The sequence below is a fragment of the Peromyscus eremicus genome, chromosome 7, assembly GCF_949786415.1.
Source record: "Peromyscus eremicus chromosome 7, PerEre_H2_v1, whole genome shotgun sequence".
Classification (NCBI taxonomy): Eukaryota; Metazoa; Chordata; class Mammalia; order Rodentia; family Cricetidae; genus Peromyscus; species Peromyscus eremicus.
This window is the reverse complement of record NC_081422.1, coordinates 53844629-53869698: the sequence shown is the minus strand read 5'-3', so window position 1 is coordinate 53869698 and position 25070 is coordinate 53844629. Positions and strand designations below refer to the sequence as shown.

At 37.5% G+C, this 25070-nt stretch overlaps 1 protein-coding gene across 1 annotated transcript in view; it reads left to right on the top strand.

Annotated features, from left to right (window-relative positions):
• The window catches only part of Arih1 (ariadne RBR E3 ubiquitin protein ligase 1), a 93775-nt gene that overhangs the window by 26031 nt on the left and 42674 nt on the right, over positions 1-25070 (top strand). The window contains exons 2-3 of the mRNA XM_059268002.1: positions 7870-7937; positions 21956-22100. Coding sequence (XP_059123985.1) covers positions 7870-7937; positions 21956-22100 — 213 coding nt within the window. The remainder of the gene's footprint in view (positions 1-7869; positions 7938-21955; positions 22101-25070) is intronic.

The window sequence follows — 25070 nt, the reverse complement described above, 5'->3', positions numbered from 1 at the left end:
TGTTCTTTTATTTAAAAAAAAGATTTTATATATATATATGAGTCCTTGTGAGTATATGCACACTGCATAGCTTCAGGAACCCTCAGAGGTCAGAAGAGAGTGAATCCTCTGAGTTACAGAAGATTGTGAGCTTTCGTGTGGATGCTGGGAACTGAACCCAGCTTCCCCTCAATAAGAGCAGTAAGTGCTTTACACCCCTCCTTCTCCATTTCTCCAGCCCTATGATTTCTGTAAAAAAGTATTTCTTTTACTTATATATGTGTATGACAAGGTTTATGTATGTGTATCACCTCTGTGCAGAAGCCCGTGGATATCAGAAGAGAGCATTGGATCCTCTGGAACTAGAGTTGTAGTTGTTTGTGAGTCATCAGGTGGATGCTGGAACTGAACCCGGGTCTTCTGTAAGAGTAGCAAAAGTGCTCTTTCTTAACCGCTAAGCCATCTCTAGCCTGCCCCCTTGATATTAATCATTGAATTCTGTATTTTTATTTGTTGGAATGGGAAAGATATTAGGGAAAAATTATATTTGTGAAAGACTGATAAAGATACTGTTAAAAATTTGTTATTAAGTAGATGGATACTGAGTTGTAGCTTGATAAGCACTGGCTTATCATATGTAATTGGGAATGAAAATAGATCTCCCCCTTCTTTCCTACTTCCTGATCAAACTTAGGACCTTGCACAAGGAGCACTCTACCGCTGAACTATATTCCAAGCCTCCTAAGAAAGATCTCTTAGTAAGTAGGTCATCATCTTCAGAGGAAAAAGGGCCACATGCAGCCCTTCATGCTGTACCCACTTCACTCTATGCTGGAGGTGATTTGGTTCTTAATGATAATGTATATAAGATGTTAAGATCTTGAGTTTGTTTTTCTGGTGTCAAGTAGGAGCATTTTTTTTTATTGTATATAAATATATCCTGTTAATCAACACTCCCATTGGTATACAGTTAAATTTTCATACAAGATATATAATATATATATATATATATTATATATATATATTTATTTTTTCTTCTCAAGAAAGGGTTTCTCTGTGCAGCCCTGGCTGTCCTGGAACTCATTTTGTAGACCAGGCTGACCTTGAACTCACAGAGATCCACCAGTGCTGGGGATTAAAGGTGTGTAGCTATCATTTTCCAGACATGCTTAAGAGTTTTACATCCTCCTCATCTTCATCTTCTAACTCTGCATCTTCCTCTACAGCTACTAGGTGCTGTCCACTAATGTGCACAGGCCCCGAACCACACTTCAACCTTAAGACCATAGGTGGTGTAATTTTAAAGCCCCCAAGAGAAACTGTTGGTTGTACAGACATTTTCAAAGTTGCCAGTGTTACTTTAATTGGACTGCCTTCATATAGTTCATTGCTTCTGCCTCTACGATGTGTAATTCGTCTTTTGCCCCTGCCCCTAAACTAACCGTTCTTAGTGATAACTGGTGCTCATTCTCATCATTTTCCCCCTTAAAGTGCGGGACTGGCGGGTGAGAGAGATTTGTCCTGACCATGGGCCAGGCAGGACCAGGAAAACTCCAGCTACAAAGGTGTGTGTCACCACTGACGAGCTAAGAAATCAAATTATTATATACTAATTGATAGATTGATAGCACTTCTATTTGTAGTTTTTTTTTTTTTTTTTTTTTTTTGTTTGTTTGTTTGTTTGCTTGTATACCAGAAGAGGGGCATTGGATCTTCTGGAACTAGGGCTACAGGTCAGCCATTGTGAGCTGCCATGTGGGTCCTGGGAACTGAACCCAGCAGCAAGTGCCTTTTTTCTTTTTAATACATTTATTTTACATCCTACCTGCAGCCTCTCCACCAGCAGCACGTGCTTTTTTTTGAGTCATCTCTACAGCACCTGTAGAAGCATCTTATTGATTAAACTCAGGACAGTTTTCTTTTGTTGGGGTGTGTGTGTGTGTGTGTGTGTGTGTGTGTGTGTGTGTGTGTGTGTGTGTGTTATATGTATGTGTGGTGTATGATCACATGCATATGATTACTCGCAGGCTAACGGAGGTTGTCAAAAGTCCTGCTTTTATTACTCTGTGAATATAAGACTTAAAGTTGTTCATGATAATTACTCAGATGACCCTTGCTATTGTTCTGTTTTCTGTAGTTCCCTGTTTCCCTCTTGTATCATTTGACTTGGTTTCAGATGTTCACTCTTAAGCGATGGCTATTTTACCATTTACTCTGTGTGTGTGTGTGTTTGTGTGTCTGTATCTCTGTGTCTCTGTGTCTGTGTCTTGTGGGAGTTAGTTCTCACCTTCTACCATGTGAGCTCTAGGGGTGGAATTCACATCAGGCTTGGTGGCAAGTACCTTTACCCTGCTGAGCCATCTCACTGGCCCCTAAAGATCTTTGTTCATTGTAATGTCTGGGTCATCTAGAAATGGACTTCTAGAAATTGGTAAGAATTTGTTTTTGGTGTGTCTGGTAATTTGATTTCATCTTGGACACTTTTGAAGATGATTTTTAGTAGACAAGTCAACCTGGGTAGTCTGTAATTGCAAACAAGAGTTCCTGTTGTTGGTTTTTAAAGCTTTTGCCAGGTTTGTATTTGCCTCTATTCCCATGTCTATAGGTTGATCCTAGGACTTGGGTAGTGATTTATATTGTAATTTGTTCTGAAAGCATTTCCTATAATTTTATGTATGTCTCATATACACACAACTTAGTACAGTTTCTTTTTGGCACAACCTTGCGTCAAAACCAGGAGAAAGCCTAATGGAATGCTTAACACCATCTTATCTCCCTATGTGTGTCTGTCTGCCTGTCCGTCTATCCATCCATCCATATCTATCTTTACAGATCTGGAGATTGAATTCAGGGTCTGTTACGTTGTGGGCGAGCACATCACTACTGAGTTACATCCTAGCTCTTTTAAAATCTTTTTATTTGCCCAGACTGGCATTTAATTTGTGACCCTTAGCCTCTTGAGTAGCTGGGATTACAGGCTTTTCCTCCAGGCCCAGCTTCACCACCATCTTATTTGGTTGTATTTTACCTTCCCATTATACAATCTGCCTACTGTTTATTTTCAAAGTTCTCTAGTCCTCTGTAAGTTGCATGTACACATGTTCCCCCCTCCTGTGGTGATATTGTGTTCCCCAGTATAGTGCACCCTAATAAACTTGTCTGGGGGTCAGGACAAAACAGCCACAATATTAAACATAGAGGTTAGGCAGTGGTAGCACACACACCTTTAATCCCACCATTTGGAAGGCAGAGATCCATCTGGATCTCTATAAGTTCAAAGCCACATTGGAAACAGCTAGGCATGGTGACTCACGCCTTTAATCCCAGGAAGTGATGACAGAAAGCAGAATGGTATATAAGGCGTGAAAACCAGGAACTAGAACTGGTTAAGCTTTTAGGCTTTTGAGCAGCAGTTCGGATGAGGACACAGAGGCTTCCAGTCTGAGGAAACAGGATCAGCTGAGGAATTGGCGAGGTGAGGAAGCTGTGGCTTGTTCTACTCCTCTGATCTTCCAGCATTCACCCCAATACCTGGTTTCAGGTTTGATTTTATTAATAAGACCTTTTAAGATTCGTGTTACACCCTCCCCCTGGGTGTGTGCATATACATACATGCATGATGTCTTAGTTAGGGTTTCTATTGCTGTGATAAAATACCATGACCAAAAGCAATTTGGACAGGAAAGTGTTTATTTCTCCTTATAGTGGATAAGTCTATCACTGAGGGAAGCTGGAGCAGGAACCTGGAGGCAGGAGCTGGAGCAGAAGCCACAGAGTGCTACTTACTACTGACATGCTCCTCCTTGCTTTCTCAGTTACTTCTTATACAACTCAAAGACCACCTACCCACCAGGTATGGTACTGGCTTGTTTATGGGCCAATATGGTGGAGTTATTTTCTTAATTGAGGTTCCCTTTTCTCAAAGGACTCTTATCTTGTGTCAATTTGACATAATACTAGCTAGAGTGGTTGATCCTTTGTCAACATGACACACAAACATCAATATTCAACTAGAACCTTTGCTTTATTTGTCCCAAGATATTATACTAATATTAATATCACAATATAAAACATTCCAGCTTTTAACTCTAGTTTTTTAAAAAAAATCCAAACACACAGTTGGGGTATGTAGTGCAGGCCTTTAATCCTAGCAGAGGCAGGCAGATCTTTCTGCTCTATGAGTCCAAGGCCAGCCTAATCATACATAGAAACCCTGTCTTAAAAAAACCAAAACATAAAAAGAAATAAAAAAAAAATTCAAATACTTTAAACCTTCAGTTTCTTTAAAATTTCCAAAGTTTCTCAAAAATATTCAGTTTCCCTAAAATTTCAGAATCTCTGACTGTGGGCTCCTGTAAAAAAATTTTTAAAATAAATTACTTTATCTAAGGGGGAAGAATTAGGGTACCCGTGGACAAGTGGTGCTTTTTTTTTTTTTTCATTGATCGATAGATATGGGGGAGCCCAGCTCATTTTTGGGTGGCACCACTCCTCAGTTGACGTCTGTATGCTATAGGAAAGTAGACTGAGCAAGGCGTGGTGGACAGACTAGTAAGCGGTATTAATACCTCTGTGACCTGTGCATCACTCCCTGCCTCCAAGTTCCTGTCCTGACTTCTCCAGATGATGGACTGTAAGCTGTAAAATAGAATAAATCCTTTCTTCCCTATTTGCTTTTGGTCCTGGTGTTTTATCACAGCAAGAGAAACCCCAAGACAGTTCAAAGTTCCAATGCTACCATAGTCCTCTCTGAAACACAGTCAGGTCTGTCTGTCATAGCAATACCCCCAAGACCTAGTACCAGTTTCTTAGTCTTAGCATTTGTGTTCCCTGCCTATTACTCACTTAGCCCACCTGGGTGTATCATCAACTATTGAACTATTCCAGTACTTGTATGTAGATTTTGCTTCGGTTTGCAGTTTTAGCCATCCACTGGGAATCTTGAAACTACTCCATGGCTGATGGGGCCTGCTGTGTAGATAGGTTACTTTTATGTGACATTCAAGATACATAACTTTTTTTAGTCCCCCAGGAAGTTCCTAGTGCTTCTTTGTATTCTGACTTTTCCCTCTCACTTTGTTCTGATTAACCTTTTAGTGAGGAACATAAAGGCTGTTAAGACATGACAGGATCAGTAATATTCCTTCTCATATTAGTTTTTGAAACCTAATTCTAGTTTTCTCATATTCACAACGATTTTAAAGTTAGGCATAGTGGAATGTGTCTGTAATCCTAGCACTTGGGAGGCTAAGGCAAGAGAATCTTACGTTCTACAGTTAGAGCACTCTTAAAAAAGGAAACAAAATACCAAAAAACTAGCTAGTCAAGTTTACAGAGTGTTTTTTTCTTTTGTTTTTGTTTTTGCTTTTTTGAAATGGGCCTTATAGTAACCCTGACAATATAGCCTAGGCTAGCTTTTATCCTGCAGTGATTCTCCTGCATCAACTTCTGGGTTTATAGAGTGCTTTGAGATTTGAATAAGTTATGTAAAGTAATTAATATGTTGCCTGTTAGAATAATTATGATAAATACAATTCCCCACCATCTCTCCTCATGAAGTATACTTACAGTGATTAGCTAGCTCCTCTGAAGCAAATTATCTGAGTCATTTTGGCAATGAGTACATCCAGGTGACCTTGCCTCAGATATTTTATTAATAAAAATATGAGATTAGAACCTAGGAGTCAAGAATTTCCATAGTAAATTTTGATAAAATCAATAATACGCTGCAGCAACCTTTTGCTACTATAACTCAAAAGAGGCACTAGCAACCTTGGTTATCCTTTCTCTATATTCCTTTTGTAAGTTGAGACTTAATTCCTGACACTTTGCTTTACGTGCACTGTTTAGTGGAGGGTATATAGTGTCCTGGGTGCTACAAAGTTATAATGAAACAAGTCTAGTCAGTATTACTAGACTTAATTTTGATTCCATAATAACATGATTAAGATTTAGGATAGCACTTTGCTCAGCCTTGGTGTAGGGAGGAGGAGACTGGATCTGCCTATGCTGAGTCTACCAAGCTGGGCTGACTCCCCAGGGGAGACCTTGCCTTGGAGGAGGTGGGAATGGGGAGTGGATTGGGGGGTGGGAGGAGGAAGGACAGGGGAATCCGTGGCTGATATGTGAAATTAAGTTAATTGTAAAATAAAAATATTAAATAAAAAAAGATTTAGGATCGATTTAATCATTTTCCTTTTTATATCTTAACTCTTGGAGATTCAAATTTTCTGGAGTATGATTTAAAAGAAAATTCTTAGGGTGTCTGAATAAGAAGAGGTAGTTAGACTAGTAAAGTGTGCCTGGATGAGTAGAAGAGTACTTTGGTCATTGGCCTTTTTTAGGGAATGGGGTGGGGATAATGCATGTGTTTTGTTTGTTTTGGTAACAAATGCTATTATTGAGAATAATTGATGGAGATGTCTTTCATGACACTTTTATGTTAGATTATTTTAAATTATTTTATGTGCATTGATGTTTTACCTACATTTATGTCTGTGTGAGGGTGTCAGATTCCCTGGAACTGGAATTACAGACAGCTGTGAGATGCCATGTGGGTGCTGGGAATTGAACTTCTGTCCTCTGGAAGAGCAGCTAGCTCTCTTAACCACTGAGCCATCTCTCCAACCCCCATATTAGATTATTTTAAATCATTATTTAACTAATACCATTATTAACCTCAGTGAAAGAGAGAAATTTTAAGCTACAGAAATATTTTTTGAAATACTCTTTGATGTAGAAATTTGTACATGAAGTATAAGTTGAACAGACCTGGGTTTAAGCTCTGCTTCCTTTGCTGTTACGAGCTCTCCTATATTTCAGTGAGTCAGGTTTCCCTGATCACTCAAGCCCCGTTGAGTTTGTTTTTGAGACGTGGTATCATTCTGTGGCACAGACTAGCTTGGAACTCAGCAGGTCTGCCTTAGCTTCCCAAGTATTAAGATGACAGGTGAGCTTCCACACCAAGCCCCATTATGTTTCAAGTTTTAAAAATGTTGTGCTCCAGTAGTAAGCTTGCTAGTTTAATGGGAAGTGGGGATATTTGTGACAACAGTAAGCTTTTATTTCAGAGTTTTAACTTTTCCCTTTATAAATAACCTCATATGAAAGAGCACCCCAAGAGTACACACTATATCATTCATTACATGGTATAGATAATTTTGTTGGCTTGCTTAAAGGTGTCTAAAACACACCATAACTTTGGATTCCTTTGAACTGTTCAATACATTGGTCTTACAAATTTTAATTAATTGCATTTAGAGTGCTGATGTGGCAGTCTGTTAAGTACTCAGTGCAACAAATTTTAATCAATATGTGATATTTTTTGTTTGCTTTTCAAGATAGGGTCTTCCTATGTTGTATGGACTGGCCTCTCTCTCTCTCTCTCTCTCTCTCTCTCTCTCTCTCTCCCTCTCCCTCCCTCCCTCCCTCCCCCCCCCTTCCTCCATCTGTCCCCCCTCTTTCTTTGGTTTTTTGAGACAGAGTTTCTCTGTGTAACAGCCTGGAACTAGCTCTGTAGACCAGGCTGGCCTCAAACTCAGAGAGATCTGCCCACCTCTGCCTCCCGAGTGCTGGGATCTAGGAAAGGGTATTGTGGGTGGGACTTAGTGGTAAAGCAGTGCTTTTGTGCTTCAGCAATGGTGCAGAAAAGAAATATCCTGGGACAGAAAGTTTGGATGCGTTATTAGGGAACTTGAAATCTAGCCTACAAGTTCTTTACTTGTGAAAGAGCTGGGTTTGGTGCATTCATGTAATCCCAGCACCTGGGATGCTTAAACAAGAGAATTATGAATTGAAGGCCAGCCTGAATTACACAGAAAAACACACACATACAAAAAAAGTCAATGAGATACAATTACTTTAAAATATTTTTTTTTCCCCCTCCTTCAGAATCCAGCAACTATCACAAGAATACTCCTTAGCCACTTCAATTGGGATAAAGAGAAGCTAATGGAAAGGTAAGGAACTTGTATTGTTAGCTTTGACTTAGAAGTAACAAAAGAAAGCCCATTGAACTGAATTTATAAGCAAGAATTGATTTAAATAGTAGTGAGCAAACCAATGTGTAAGTAATAATTGTTGTTATTTCTTGTATTGAAAATTTTGCAGTGAAGTTAGTGTTAGGAAATTCAGGTTAAATTCTGCTTTATTTTGGAAATGAAATACTTTATTTCTGCTTATTAGGTATATCTTCTTGAATATTACAAACTAAAAGTAGATTTAAAAAAGCACTTACTAATGTTCTTAGAACACATAAGATCTTACGTATTAGTCACTTAAGGTTTATTATTCATGAACTTTAAATCTATATTAGGTATATAAATGACATTTATTCAGTAAAAACAAAAGTGAGAAGTTGGTTATGTTTCCTAGCTGTCAAACCTAGATGCTTGTCCTGGTTCTCTGATTTTAGAGCAGAATTCGGCTCTGTTGGATGTTTTACAAAGGTTGCCTCTCAAAATAGATCTAGTTTTAAAACAGTAAGTTACTGGGCTAGAGACTGACAGTATTAACTACTCCCTTGGTTCCTTAGATTAGGTATTTGGGGGCTGTTAGGGTAACAGCTTCCATTTACTCTTATAAACTTTATTAGCAATCTTAATTGTAAAAATTACAGCTTGTTGGGAACTGATAAATGAATGGGGAAATTTTCACATTTGACTTTCATAGTCAAAGTGCTGTGTAAATCAGATATTAAATAATATTAGAAATGTAACTCATATACTTTGTATCTGAGTTATAATTTAATAGTAAGTTATTGAGTACTTTCTGTTAGATACTATTTGATTTTATCCTTCTGATAGTTTTTTTGGTTTGGTTGGATTTTGGTTTCAGTTTTTTGACAAGAGTCTCACTGCAGCTCTGGCTAGCCTGGAACACTCTATGTAGACCAGGTTGGCCTCAAACATACTGCCTGCCCCTGCCTCTATCTCTGCTGGGACTAAAGGCATGAGCAACCATGCTCTGTCTCCTGATGGTTTTTTAGGGCTAGAAACTATTGCCTCCTCTTACCTGATGTGGAAACTTGAGTTTTGAGACTTGTTATTTAACTCAGTTTTGTAACAGAAAGACTAGAACATGTTTGTTGATCTCTAAAGCTTGTCTTAAACACATTATATTCAGCTTTCGCTGGGTTTCTGAAGGATAAATACTTGTTAAGTATTCTGACACCCCCATCCCCATGTGCCTTGCTGTCTTTACTGATGTCAGTGGTGTTTCTTAATTTTATTGTCATTTACTTTGAGGCTTATTTTATGATACTTCTAAGAAAAAGAGTTTTAGTTTACATTATAGTCTTGAGTTTTCCTTTGTAACATTGCTGAAAACATTTTCCAATTAAATATTGTACTTAAGTGTTGTCTGATATTAGCACTGTTATGCTTCATTTTAAAAGCATTTTATGTACTTTCTAATTCTAAATATTTACCCTTCATGGATTATTTGCTTTTTAGATACAACTTTTGCAAATAAGATACAGTTGATTTAAAAAAAATATTTAAAAGCTCTAAATATATATTCATGTTTTATGATAATTTCTGTTTAGATTTAGCTTTTGCTATTTTAAGTTGCACTTTACCATACTTTGTTTATTCTGTTGGCACCGTTGGATTTTTGTTTTGTTATTCTCTACTAATGTTCATGTTTTATGTTTCAGTTTTCCTAGTAGTTTTTATACACAGACTTTGTAAAACTATACTTATAATTGGGTGCAGTATCGGTATCCTTTTTCTGTATGACACGAACACTAGCTTATTTGTTCTTCTCTGTCCTTTCCTCTTCCCCACTCAGCTTGGTAAGTTGATGATAATTTATATTTTTGGTAAGCATCAGCTAGTGCTGTTGTTATTCCATCCCTACCTCCTTGATCCTTAAAAAAAAATTTTTTTTTCTGGCGGCAATTGTGTGTGTGTGTGTGTGTGTGTGTGTGTGTGTGTGTGTGTGTGTGTGTGTAGTTGATTTTTCTCTTCTTATCTTGTGAGTCCTGGGGATTTAAGTCTTTTCATCATATGTGGCAGCAAGCATCTTAATCTGCTGAACCATCTCACTGTGTTCTCATGTAGCCCATTCTGATCTTGAGCTCCTTTCTACACCTCCTGAGTGCTGGTATTACAGGTATGCATCACCATCTTTGGCTGCTCCCTCAGCCCCCAAAGATGGATTGTCACTGAATATATTCCTAGCTGGCCTGGCTGGCCTCAACTTGCTATGTGTCCAGGCTGGGCTGGAATTTGTAAGGATCCTCCTGAGTGGTGGGGTAACAGGTGTGTCCCACTACATCCGAACATTATTTTTAAATTGAGGTATTTTTCTTTATCTTTTCTGCTCTTTAGTGTCTTGAGTGCCAACCCTTCATCACCTTGACCTATTCTTTTTATAATATTATTCAGTTTTGTGGGAACTATTAGTTCCCTTATCCCTCTTAGGGAATATTAAATATTCTTGTGGGATTTTTTGGGGGGTGGGGTGGGGAGTGCAGTCCTTTTTAAAACCTTTTTTTTTTTGGATAAAGTTTTTCACTGTCCAGAAACTCAGTGTATAGCTTAGGTGGTCCTCAGACTTACTCAGTTCTTCTGCCACACCCTCTTCAGTGTTGAGATTACCAAGGAGAGCCACAATGTTCAGCTGTTGACTCTCGGTGTACCAACATAATTGGAACTAACTGAGAATACATAGAGATGGGAGATGTGTTTAAGGAGAAAAGTACATGGAAATGTTCGGTTTTAAGTGTATTTATTTATTATAAAAAGGATAATGGGGTGAAAAATGGTATAAAGCTTTTGAAACAAGTTAGAAAAATAAACTCAGGATATTTAAGATAAAAGCCGACATGAATTAAAAAAAATATAAATCAGAAAGTCTTAGAGTGAATTTTAAAAATGGAAATATCAAAGCCACAGATGGGGAGAACATTTTTGCTCTTAAAGAAAGGACTTGTAACCCAAATAACACAAAGAACTCTTAGAACTCAGCAGCAAAACAACTTGATTAAAAAACTGACCAAATGCTAGCATGGTGGCACACACCTTTAATTCCGGACAGCACTTGGGAGGCGGAGGCAGGGAAATCTCTTCAGTTCAAGGTCAGCTAGTTTACATAGTGAGTTTCAGGCCAGTCAAGACTACATAGTGAGCCCTCCCACCCCCCCACCCCCCAAAAAACAAAACAAAACAAAAAAAGGCCAGGCATCATTGGCTTATGCCTATAATTTCAACAGCTGGGAGATTGAAGCAGGAAGATGAAGAGTCAAAGGCCCTGGTTATATGGTGAGTTGTAGACCAGACTGAGCTTTATAACTAAACTTACACCAAAAGAAAAGGAAATGGAATGGGGGCTGACAACTTTAACAGCCACCTGTGATGGGAAAAAAAAAATTTTTTTTTAAAGATTTATTTATTTATTATGTATATGGGCGCCAGATCTCATTACAGATGGTTGTGAGCCACCATGTGGATGCTGGGAATTGAACTCAGGACCTCTGGAAGAGCAGTTGGTGAGCTCAGTTAACCTCTGAGCCATCTCTCTATCCCCTCACCAAAAAAAAATATTTAAAGATGGTTTACTTGGAGCTGGAAAGATAGCATAGTGGTTAAAAAGATTCATTGGGTGCTCTTCCAGAGGACCCAGGTTCAGTTCCTAGCATTCAAGTGGTAGCTCACAACCATTTGCAACTCCAGTTCCAGGGGATCCAATTCCATCTTCTGTTCTTTGTGGACACTGCACATTGGTGCACAGGCAGAACTACAGGCAAAACACCCATAGACAATAAAATCCAATCTCAAAAAAGAAAAAAAAGCTGTTTCACATATATTAAAAAAAACAATGGGATATTACTACCTACTTGTTAGAATGGTGAGGACCCCAAACTACTTACTGCACTTACTGCAGGTGAAGAGTATAGAACAGTAGTAGCACCCATTCACTGCAGGTGGGAGTGGGAAATAGTGTAGCCACATGGGAAGACTGGTCCTTTATTGCAAAATAAAACCTATTCTTAGCATGCAGTAAATTGTGAGCTCTGAGTGATAATGTAGGCTCATTGACTGTAACATTGTCTGGTGGGATTTTGATAGTAGTTTGTATTTCTAAAGGAATGGGGGAAGGATGGCATGGGAACTCTACCTTGTTTCCTTTTGCTAAGAACCAACAACTGCTTTTAAATAACTGTGGGTTTTGTTGTTTATTTTAATAAAGGGAGAAATAAGCACTTGGCAAATGTAATGGAGAAAGAAGAGAAGGCATAAATAAAACATTAAATATAGCTTGGGGCATAGTGGTGCACACCTTTAATCCCAGTACTCAGGAGGCAAAGGTAGGGGGATCTCTCAGTTCAAGGCAGGCCTGGTCTACTGAGTAAGTTCCAGGACCCCCAGGGCTTACAGAGACACCCTGTCTCAAAAAAAGGGGAAGGGTATTAAGGCATAATTTTAGATCGGAAAATATTTCAGAGTTACAAATGAATACTCTGTGCTACTTTTACCACTAGTTTCAAAAGCTTAGAGTTGAAAATTTCTTAAGTTGCTTAATCCCAGAACAAGTAAGCTAAAAATCACAGAATGTGATAAGAGTGAAATATTCTTCCTCAGATGGATTAGATGATTATATGGGAAAGTTCTAACAAACCTTTAAGGAATTGTTCATTGTTAATGAAAACTACTTTAGAATATAGAGAAACATAGGATATCATTAGTATAATCGAAGTCAAAATAATAATCAAAATTTGATAAAAAGATGGCATAAGGAAATCATGTTTATTAAAAACATAGCTGTTGAATTAATAGATATTCAAATAATTGAATAAATTAATGGTCTACAATTTCTCCTAGGAATGCAATAGCAGATTGTTGAGAAATTAGTATATATACTTAATACATTATCAGGTTAATGAAGAGAAACAATATAATTATAACAGTGAAATTGTGCATTTGCCCAACATTTAATAAAAATAAAAATTCTTAGTAAACTGAAAAGTAATTTTTTGGCTTGCTGTTATTAACTAGTAATTTACATCAAAATTATATTTAACACCAAAATATTAAAGTACACACTAAAAATATCATTACTTAAGCCCCAAGAAGTTGGAGACCAGCCTTGGCAACTTGTTAGGAAACCTATTTCAAAGCAAGACCATAAACACAAATAATGGATTGCACCACAATTTTGATGTAATAAGACTTCTGATAATGTAAGGAGCAAGGGTTGTTGCCACAAATCTGTATTTGAGAGACTGAAATGGGATTATTGTAGTTGTTCTGAAGCTCACTACTTCTATTGTAATTGTTCTGAAGGTTACTACTTCTAAGGAGTAGATGAAAGGAAAGTATTCCTAAGGGTGATGTCAACCTTTCCTGAATTGTATTTCCAAAGGCTTTGTGTTTTTGTTATGAAATATTAATACCTATTTAGTGAAAAGGTTAGGTGTAAAGTTAGTGCTTATGTGTGACTCTGATACTATAGAGCTTTTCTTAGCTGTTTCTGTAATATGTTTCATAAATTGTTGAATATAAAGTGAATTTGGTTTTTCAGAAACCTTGCTTTTGCAGTGACATCTGTCATTCTTTTATAATTTCGATTTTTTTTTCTTGTTCAGTTCAATTGTTTTGGGGTAGTTGTGGATGGAAATAGATGTCTCATCACGCTGTAGTGTAAACATTGAATTTCTGTTGCTCCACTTACTAGATGTATGATCTTGAAGCAGTTTTCTTTGTTACCTTATCTGAAGGGATTTTTTTCCTAGCTAGTGTGATAGTACATGCCTGTAATACCACTACTTGAAAGGCTAAGGCAGGAAGATTGAGACTCCAAGGCCAGCCTGTTCTACCCGATGCAAAATAAAAACAAAACAAAATTCCCCACAGATGGTTTTTCCTTTTGTCTTTTCTGTTGTCTCTATTTTATCTTTCTCGAGGCTCCAGGAATTATAATAATTTTTGAAAATATATCAGTTATGTCTGAAATACAGGTTGAGGTGGTGTGTTATTCAGAGACAAGCAGAGCAGTCTCTTTCCTCACAGTACTTAACATTGTTTGGAAGTACACCAACCGTATCTGATTGGGTAGATAAACATTTGTTGTTGAATGGCATTTGTTGGGGTAGGGAGGAAAGGGAAACATGAGAATTCAAGCATTTCTGGTAGAAAAAAGAACCAAGCAAGGGATGAAAGTTAGAATACATATTGAACAATATGCAGTGGCTAAAGAAAGAGAAAGAAAAATGGAAAGTTGTTTTTGTTTATAGCCCTGGCTGTCCAGGAACTCACTATATAGACCAGGCTGGCCTTGAACTTAGAGAGGTCCACTCACCTCTACCTTCTGAATGCTGGGAATAAAGGCATGAGCCACCACACTCAGGTCAGGTAGGAAGTTTTTATTCATTCATTCATTCATTCATTCATTCATTCATTCATTCGAGACAGGATTCCTCTGTGTAGTTTTGGTGCCTGTCCTGAATCTCACTCTGTAGACCCGGCTGGCCTGGAACTCACAGAGATCCGCCTGGCTCTGCCTCCTGAGTGCTGGGATTAAAGGCATGCGCCACCACTGCCCGGCAAGTTTTTAAGGAAAGTCGCTTTAATATTACTCTAGGTTAAAGGAAAATATTGTCCTAGTGTGAGTAATGACAGTTAAGTAGGCAGGAGAGATGAGGTAGAAGAAATGTAGAGCTTTACATGAGAGAAAAATATAGGAGATTCATGGAAGCTGCTAGTAATTTGAGCTCTTTCCCTAAAGATAATGGGAATGATTAGATGAAATACTGAAATGGCTTTTTAAAAATTAGAACATAATAAAAGAGTTAATAATATAGAATTGGATGGGAAGGCTCAAGAAAGTCTGTGAATCTGGAGAAAATAAGCCAAGCCTCCCAGTCTGTGGTACTAATCCAGAAGAGTTAGTTTAAGAATGGAGGTAAGGAGTACCAGGCCAGTGAAGTATGGTTGAATTTGATACACTACTTCTTGTGAAGCCTGAGGACTGACTTATGTCATTGAAGTAGCTTAGAGAATTTAAAGTTTAAACTTGGATTAAGATGGTCACAGATTGCTAATGTCTCTATGCCCCTAACAGCCACAAATGTAAATCTGACTAGGGAAAGAAAACTTAAGCCCTCAAACTACCTCCTGAAATTACTGTTGGCCCCCCCTCACTTGATTTGTTTGCTTATTTACATTGTGTGTGTGTGTGTGTGTGTGTGTGTGTGTGTGTGTGTGTAAAAATAAGGCCTTGGTAGCAAGAGCCCTTCCTTACTTGTTGAGCCTTTTTGCTGGCCGCTTCAGTTCAGTTTTCTAATTAAACCTGCCAAACCAGGGGCTTCAAATACTAGAATTGCCATAGACTAAATCAAGTATACTGTCACTGGGAAAGATGAGTACAGACTGTCTTTCAGATGTAAAAGTCAATTTCTGTAACTGAAATGTAAAATAATGGTAACTTACAGCAAATGGGAGAAGACTAAAGGTAGTTAAAGGTATTAGAAGAATCAGAAACTATTTAATAAAAGATGAAAAATAAAGAAGAGGAGAGAATGAGCCAGAGATAGTCTTTGAAGACAGGATGAGAGTTTTCCAGATTAATAAAGTATCAATGTATATGCAAATCTATCCATTCCCATGCAAAATAAATGCCTCTGACTGATTCTAAGATACTATTTTCTCTCTCCCTCTGTTCCCCTCCCTACCTCCTTCCTTCTCCTCTCCTCTCCTAGGACAATCCAGGCAAGGCCCCTTGCTATAAAACGCCTTCTTTCCCTCTATAGGTGGACTGCCTGCACTCTCTACTCTAGACTTAAATGAGAGGAGATGGACTAGAAAATGTTTTTTTTAAGACATGGGCTCTCTATGTAGTCCTGGCTAGCCTTGAACTTGTTATAGAGACCAGGCTGGCTTCAAACTCAGTGATCCCCGCCTCTTCCCTCTAAGTATTGGGTATTAAAGATGTATATTACCACGTAGACCTCTCTTCTCACCCCCCCCCCCCCTTTTTAGAGACAGGATATATTGCTATGTAGCTCTGGATGGCCATCCTCTTAACCCCACCTTTCAAGTGCTGGGATTATAGTCAGGAAGTAACATTTGAAGCAGTTTTTAAACAATTTTTAAAAAAGATTTATTTTTATTTTATGTATATTTGTATTTGCTTGGGTATATATGTGTGTGTGTGTGTATGTATGTATGTATGTATGTATGTATGTATGTATGTATGTATGTATGTATGTATGTGTACCCTGTGTGTGTGTCTGGTGCCTACAGAAGCCAGAGAAGGGCATCGGATTTCCTGAAACTGGAATTACAGAAGGTAGTGAGCTGCCATGTGGGTGATGGGAATCAAACCCCAGTCCTCTGAAGAGAGCAAGTGCTTTTAAACACTGAGCCATGTCTTAAGCCTCATTTTTGTTTTGCTCAAAAACAGTTCAGCATGTTAAATCTGTGTGAATCTTTCAATTAAGATGACACCTTAAAAGATGGAAATTTTGATCTACATGAAAATGTCTTGTTTTCTGGTAAAATCATGAAAATTTGGGTCCAAAGCATTTTAGATTTGAAGACATCTGGTGAAAAGAAATTCACATTTTAAAACATAGTAAGCCGAGTATGGTGATGTATGCCTGTAATCTCAGCACCCAGGAGGCAGAGGCAGGAAGATTAAAAAAACAAAAACAAAAACCATAAACTTAAACTTAAAAATAATTGTAATGGAGCTGAAAAATGTAGAGAATCTTTAAAGTATCAAAATATAGATCACTTGAAAAAAATAAAAATATATGGCATATTCTGGAGAAGAGCAGATTAATAGCACTAAAAATGATTATTAGACCAATACTTTAGTGAGTTGAAGGGAAATAAATTCCAGCCTGTGTTCATGGAATGTGTTCATAAATACTGTTTTATATATATATATTAACTGTATTACCTGCTGTAGTACTTTGTAAGTTCATAGCTAGCTCTTGTTGGCTGCTACATTCAGCTCAGGCACTGTATGTACTTTGTATGTGTCTCTGTCCAGTAACTTGCATATGATATAAAAACTGACTTCAGGGTTTGTGTGTTGTTTACCACTGTTGTGGTTTGAATGTAAAATGTCCCTTACGGGTTCACGTGATTGTACACTTGGTCCTCAGCTGGTTTAGGAAGGTTGTGGAACTTTAGGAAGTAGAACCTTGCTGGAAGAAGCAGTTCATTGGAGGTGAGCCTTGAGGACTTAAAACCTAGCCCCACTTGTTGCTTCCTGCTTTATCTGAAAGCAGTATAACCAGTCAGCCTCAGATCTTGCTGCTTTCCCTTTCCTGCCTGCTGCCAGGTCTTCTTCCCATGATGGACTTTATCTTTCTGGAACTATAAGCTAAAATTTTCTCCCCTAAGTTGCCTTTGTCAGGATATTTGATTATACCAACAAAAAAATAATAAGTTAACCATATATCACACATATTAACACACAAAATAGTATTAATTGACTGTTTATATCAGCAGCAAGTTCTTAGTATTCAAGTTTTTTTAGGAGCCAAAAAGAATATCTAGCAACTGGTGAGGTTTATAGCTTGGTAATAGAGTTCTTGCCCGGGAAGCCAAAGATACTAGGTTCATAGCATGACACAGTTTAAAAAAAAACAAAAAACAAAAAACAAAAAACTGAGTTAGAGAATTTTCACTGATTCTGAATGGTATTGATTTGTTGTAAGGTCAGCTGAAAATGTTTTATTTTGTGCCTAGAGTTTGTATCTTTAATTTTTTTCATTTTATTTTATGTTATGTCTATGGGTATTTTGCCTGTGTGAATGTACAACTGTGTACCATATGTGTTCAGTGTCCTTGGAGATCAGAACAGGGCATTGGATCCCCTGGGACTAGAATTATAGGTAAATGTGAGCTGCCATGTGGGTGCTAGGAATCAAACATTGTTCCTTTGGAAAAGCAGCCAAGTTTCTTTAACTGCTGAGCCATCACTTTAGCCCAATTTTAAGTCTGTTTTTAAGCTTACATTTTTTTTCTATGTGCTGATTGAAGTTCCGTTTACTCTTAACTTATCTAAGCAACCATTTGACTGGGGTAAGGAAGGCATTTAAAGAGTGTATCCTATGTTACAGTAGAATTTGTGGACTTTCGTGTATATGTATAGAAACAAATAAGCTAAATCATCTTCATAGTATTAAGCAATGAGCTGTGTATGGATCAGTGAGATGGCTCAACAGGTAGGCTCTTGCTTAAAGAGCATGAGCACCTGAGTGTCATCTTGGGTCAACATGGAAGAAGGAGAGAATTGATTGCATCAAGTTGTCCTCTGGCCTCACACAAATGCCATGGCAGCTCTCATACCCACACACAACATAAATAAATGTAAAGGAAATATGCTTGCCTCTACCTCTCTAGCATTGGGACTATGTACTTACTTAGTTTATGCACTGCTGAGGATTGAACCCCAGGCTTCATGCATGCTGGGCAAATAAGCTACCACCTGAGCTTGAACAACATTCCCATCCCTAATTAGATTCTAATATTCTTCCAAATACCCATTGTAGAGTCAAGAGGAAACAGACCATGTAATAAATGCAAATTAAAACAAAATCTTTTTTGTTAGCCTAGGAAAGGAGCCAACCTCCTGACCTATAAGGCCCTGGCCTGGATGCTTTGCTATCTCTTCCTCTTATCCATAATGGCATTGGGTCACGTGAAAAGGAGAATCCCACGCGGGAACTTCGCATCTGTAAGCTCTGCCTCTGTATGTAAGAGAGTGAAAACAGACTAACTTGGGCAGCTAAAGCATTGGAGCTACTCACAGACCAATGCTAGATAGATAATGCTGTCATGATTTGGGAATCAAGAGAAATGAAAATCTGTGGGGCAGAAATAGTGTTGAAACAAAACACTTAACGTTGTATATTTCTTGTAAATGAAGCTTAACTTTAAATGGAAAAAATAAAATCCCAGACCTCCTATTCCTGGAAATGTGAGTGTATTCTTAAGTTCCTAGTCACTTTCCTATATGTAGCTCAAGCTGGTCCCCAATTTGATTCATAGCCAGAGACGGTCTTCAATTCCTGATTTTCCTTCCTCTACCTCCTAAGTGCTGGGGTTGCAGGAATACACAACTATACTTGGAAAATTCTTTTGACTTCTAGGTTGTATCAGAAACTCCTACATGCAATCTTTAAGAAATATACTTAGCTGGCTGCAGTGATGCATGACTTTAATCACAGCATTCCAGAGGTAGAGGCTGGTGGATTGATCTCTGTTGAGTTCAAGGCCAGCCAGCCTGGTCTACATAGTGAGTTCCAGGACAACCAGAGATACGTAATAGAGAGACCTTATCTCAAAACCAACCCACCCTCCACCCGAAACAATCAGACAACCTAAAGTGAAGGAATTTAGACTAAGAGTTATTTAGTACCTTACATCTGAGAATAAGCTTGCTGAAAACTTGTAGACCTTGCCAAGTGGGGAAAGTAAAACCTCTGAGAGGGAAAAAAAGAGGAATCAAGTCTTGAAAAAGACAGTGTGGGAGTCAGAGGCAATGGATCTCTGAGAGCAAGTTCCAGGAAAGCCAAGGCTATACCAGAAACCCTGTCTTGGGTACCCCACCACCACCACCACCAAAAAAAAAAAAAAAAAAAAAAAAAAAAAAAAAAAAAAAAAAAAAAAAAAAAAAAAAAAAAAAAAAAAAAAAGAAAGAAAAGAAAAAGACAATTTGTTCTTGGCTAGAGAAACTTCGTATTTTAGAGTGATTCTTTACTAATAAAGGAAAACAAATCTTGACATTTTCACACTTGTTAGATGGGCCAAGAGTTCAACCTAGATTGTATGTATGTGGACCGTCTAAGTGCCCTTCAGTATAAGGTTTATTCAGTGTTTTATAGTATGTACATGCAAAATTGAACCATTGTGCAGCTATGTGTTGATTGACAAATGTCTGCTAAATACTGTCTAGTGAAGAAATGAAGACTGTATATCCAAGAGAGTGGTACAATATAGTTATATTTGTGTGGCTGTGTATGCATGAAATGTTGTCTAGAATGTTAGAGTATGGAGAGTCCACCAATTCTATGTAGTAATTCAGGATAGCTGAAAGTTGTTTTTATTAACATGGATTTTCCTTTTTAGGACAAAATGTTTATGTCTTAGAAAATTCATGTTTAGTGGTATTCTCTTTCTGCTTCTTATATAAAATTTGATCTTATGTTTCTCATAAAATTTATAAGAAAGCATTTTTGGTTGGTTTTGCTAGATTTATTCTGATTATCTGAATCACATTACTTAATGTGTCAATAATTCACATAATGTGAATTCACTTTATGTGAATTACTGACAACTTTAAATGTATGAGTTCCCTTTATAACATATTGGCATTTTGATTGATGGTTTGAATATTTCTTGAGAACACTGTAGTCAAAGTTCTTAAAACGATACTCATTAATCTTAGAAGAATCAATACGATTTGTTCTTGGATGAGTAATTTTTCTGTAGAAACATCTATTTCTATATTTTTCATAAATGTTAAAGAAAACCTTAATTAGCAATACTGGAAATCTGGATTGGTGAGATTACTCAGCAGATAAAAGGTGCTTGCTGCCAAGTCTGATGACCTGAGTTAGCTTCCCTAGGTCTGTCCTACATGGTAGAATGAGAGAACTGACTCCACAAGCACCTCTCCTCCATCACCCTCATAAACAAACGTGAGGATATATTGTATATATTAAGGAATTAAAAAAAATTCTGGAAATTTTGGTTGAGGAGATGGCCAGTGGGTAAAGTGCCTGGCAAGCATGAATACCTGAGTTCAGATCCTCAGCACCCACATATAAAGAACAAAAAGTGGGTGTGATGATACATATCTTTAACCCTAGTGCTAGGTAGGCAGAGATAGATATAGTCCTGAAGCTTGCTGTCCAGTCTGTACAGCTGAAATGGTAAGCTCCAGGTTCAGTAAGAGATTCTTTCTCAAAAAACAAGGCAGAAAGCAAAACGATAACTAAAATTGACCTTTGGCCTACATACACACACACACACTCTCTCTCTCTCTCTCTCTGTCTCTCCCCCCCCCCCCTCTCTAAGGGGCTTGCTTGCATGCTTAAAGAACATGATAGTTAGTTACAACCTTGGATAAAGCTAAAACATAATTGAGCAGATTCTTCACTAATATAGCTGGCTGTATTGATTTACAAATTGAAATTTTTTATTTTCATCTTGTTTTACTTTGGCATGTGTAGTGGTACATGCCTTTAGTTCCAGGACAGCCAGAGGTACGTAGTAAGGCCCTGTCTTGAAAAAACAAAACTGGAAAGATATTCCAAGGTCCAGGGACCTCATTTGGGAAACATTTTCCTTGGCATTTACCTTTATCATCTATGAGGTAGTTCACCATTTGCTCTATAGATAGCACTTGGCATACTGACTTTTGATATCATTTAGGTTTAATTACTATATATTTAGATACACATTTGGGCATATAATTTATTTGATATAATTGTTTTAAGATAACACTGTTTCATCTTATCTCAGTAAATTAAAGAAATCATTCAGAGGAGTTTGTAGAAAGCAACTTCATCGTATACAATGAAACATGTTGTAATCACCACCTCTTATAAAGTAGTTTTAAATTATTGCTAAAGTAAATTTCATCAGTATAAAATACAGCCTAGTTTTAAAATAGCATTACTCTTCACAGGTAACTGTAGCTGTAGCACAGCTTTTATTCCTAAAGTTTTAGTCACAGTTGTGTTAAATGCTAATTACTTAACCTCCCATGTTGCCTACTTAGAAACAAAGAAAAGCCAAAAGTCAACCGCACATGCACACCCTCTGTTTGCTGTCATTTAGCCACGCCCTCTTCCTATCTTGACCAGACTGGGTTTGCTCTTGGTTTATTTTAGTTTAGTTAATTGATTTCCTTACAGGAAGTCAGTTTTTTTTGTTTTTTTTTTTTTTTTTTTTTTGAGAGCTCTAACTGTGCTATTTGCTGGGCTCTCATCCTTTCTGTTTAAATAATGCAGGTACTTTGATGGAAACCTGGAGAAGCTCTTTGCTGAGTGTCATGTAATTAATCCAAGTAAAAAGTCTCGAACGCGCCAGATGAATACAAGGTCATCAGCACAGGATATGCCTTGTCAGATCTGCTACTTGAACTACCCTAACTCGGTGAGTACCTGGTAGTTTAAGGCTAGCATTATGTCAGAGGGTTAATCAACTTTAATTACTTAAACAAAGGACAATCTGGAAGCCTGGGAGCAATAACTAACTGTATCTGTAGCCTATTAGTAGATTAAGAATAAGGAAAGGAAGAGGAAAGTCCTAGTTCTCTTCCCATTCCTGCCCCATTTGTTTTTCAGACCTGTCCAAGTTATCATTAAATGCCTGAATCTTTCTGGAGTTTATTTTACCACCACTTGTGTAATAGGCTGACAGTTTATAAACTTTTTTATACAGCTTAAAATAGATTCAAAATTAATTGTTTCAGATATTCAAAACCCTTATACATTTTTTAGAGTACTTTCAGGACTTCATATTCTTCACTTATATTAATCTAGTCTGACATAGATTCTTTTTGTTTGTTTGTTTTGTTTTTTCAAGGCAGGGTTTCTCTGTGTAACAGCCCTGGCTGTCCTGGATCTTGCTCTGTAGACCAGGCTGGCCTGGAACTCACAGAGATCAGCCTGGCTCTGCCTCCTGAGTGCTGGGATTAAAGGCGTGCGCCACCAACACCCAGCCTGACACAGATTCTTAAAGATGGCAAATGGGGCCAGAATTAGAACAGAATAGAACCAAATAATAGGTATTTCTCTTTTAAAAATGTCAGAAAGTTTTATTGAGTTACAATGGTGTACTTTAGAGCATTTAGTAAATAAATTTCAGGGTTAAATGAAGTCTTCATACTAAAACGTTACCTTATTGGTAACCATTGGAAAGTTATTTTGTGGCATAAAGATGTTCAGTTACTTGGAATTCAACTTTCAAGATATTTTTATAGATGAGAAAGTGTTTAACTCTATAATAATTAGAACCATCTTGCTAATTTTTTTTGCTTTAATAGATAAACAGTTCTTTTTTATAGTTGCATAGTTATTAGGTGTTTCTCAACAGCATTTTAGACTCTTGAAGATTTTCATTGTTAGTCTTAGAAATTTAGATATTTCTCTCTAAAGGAGTTTATTGAAAGGTGCTAACTTGTTCAAATGATCAAGTTTTCTTTAAAGTTAGAGAAAAAGAATGATCCATGACCTACTTTGGTAGTTAAAGTGTGAAACTACGTTTCTGAGTTCTCAAGTCCTAGTTGTGCCTTAAACCAGTGTTTTGCTTTGGAACTGATCCATCAGTTTCACTTAGGGTGGAGTTTTATCTTTCTTGAATGAGCTGGCTTGGATATCCTTCAGATCTCTACAGCCTGTTAGCTGTATCACTTCCCTTTCCTTAAATCATAATCCCAATATATTTGTACAATCACTGACTTTTGAAATACATTAAACTCAGGTTTTAATACCTTTATTTTCTTGAATAGATATTTTTTGCCAATTAAGATTTACACCATGATTACAGTTTCAAAGGTCTCTGTAAGCTAGTACTAAGATCCAAATAATTTGTCCCAGTGTATAAATGGCTTTCTTCTTCTGCCTTTTTCTTCTGCTTCAGTATAGCCAGTTTTTCCTTCATTGAAATCTTTAATCTTGGAGCTAGTTTTTACCAATATCAGTTATATTTTCAGTGCCCCTGATATTGTCCAAAAGTCTTAACAGAAACTTGACCAAGCGTTTGTAGTGTATATTTTGGCTTTGTATGCAGCAGATGATGGAGAAGTTAAATGATTAATTTAACATAGCAGGAAGTATTCTAAATTTTAAGGACATAATGGAGAATAAACAGACTTTGTCTTCATAGAACTTACAGGCTAGCTGGTCAGATTCATAGAGCATTCAGAAAGAAATAGGTACTTTGAGATAGCAGATAAATTATACTATAGTACCGTGTTGGAGGAACCTGGGTAGTATTTTTCTTAATCTGTTTTGAATTTTACATTTATTTATTTTACTCTGTATGTGAGTGGTCATGTGTGTGGAGATCAGAGGACAGCTTGTGGGAATTGCTTCTCACCTTCTGGCATGTGGGTTCCGTCGGTCTTGGCAGCAAGAGCCCTTACCCCTGCACCATCGCCTCAGCTCGGTTACTTTTCTTGTTACTGTGACCATGTACCTAGCAGGAAACAGCTTCAAGGGAGTGTGGACTTACTTTTGCTTGTGGTTAGAGGATACAGTATATTATAGCAGGGAAGGCATGGTTGTAGGGATGGAATGTTAGACATTTGGTTATATTGTCTCTACAGCCAGGAAACAGATTGTTGACTTTCTCCTTTCCCCCTTTTAATCATTGTGAGTCCCCAGGCAGAGGAATGGTGTCCCACCTGCTTCAGGGTGGGTCTTTCTCCTTGCTTAATTCTTTTTGGAAACACTCTCATAAGCAAACACTAGAGATGTGCCTCCTAAAGATACTAAATGCAGTCAGATTGATAATGAAGATTAACACCCCTTGTGAACTTGACACCCACATGGCCACATTAGACTGCAGTACATGCAAGTTCACTTTCTATTGTTGTGACAGAATACCTGAGATAATCAACCTGAGGAGAAACGATTTGTTTTGGCTCATGTTTTCAAGGCTTCAGTTCTTGGTCTTGTTGCTTTAGGGCCTGTGGGAAAAACAGACTTGATGATGCGGTCCCTGGGAGAGTAAAGCCAAGCCTCTCAACTTCCTTTCACAGGGACATTCTACATTTATAGTTACTTGACTAAACTTCTAACTAAAGTAAGTCGTACTCCTAAAGGTTCTATAACTTCCGAGTACCTCACAAATATAAAGGCTTTAGAGGACATTTAAGATCTAAACGACAACAGACACAGTTCATTTATGGATCTAGCACATCCATAGCAATTGATAACTCAGGCTGTGATAAGAAAGTCAGGTAGAAGAAAAGAAGGTAGAGGTGCTAAGAACTGAAGGAAAGAACCTGGAGTTAAGGGGTTAAAGTTTACTAGTGACCTAGGAGAGTTACTCTTAAGTTGTGTGGTTAAAGAGTTATGAGTGGAAACTGCTAATGTTAGGAACAGTATAATCCAAACA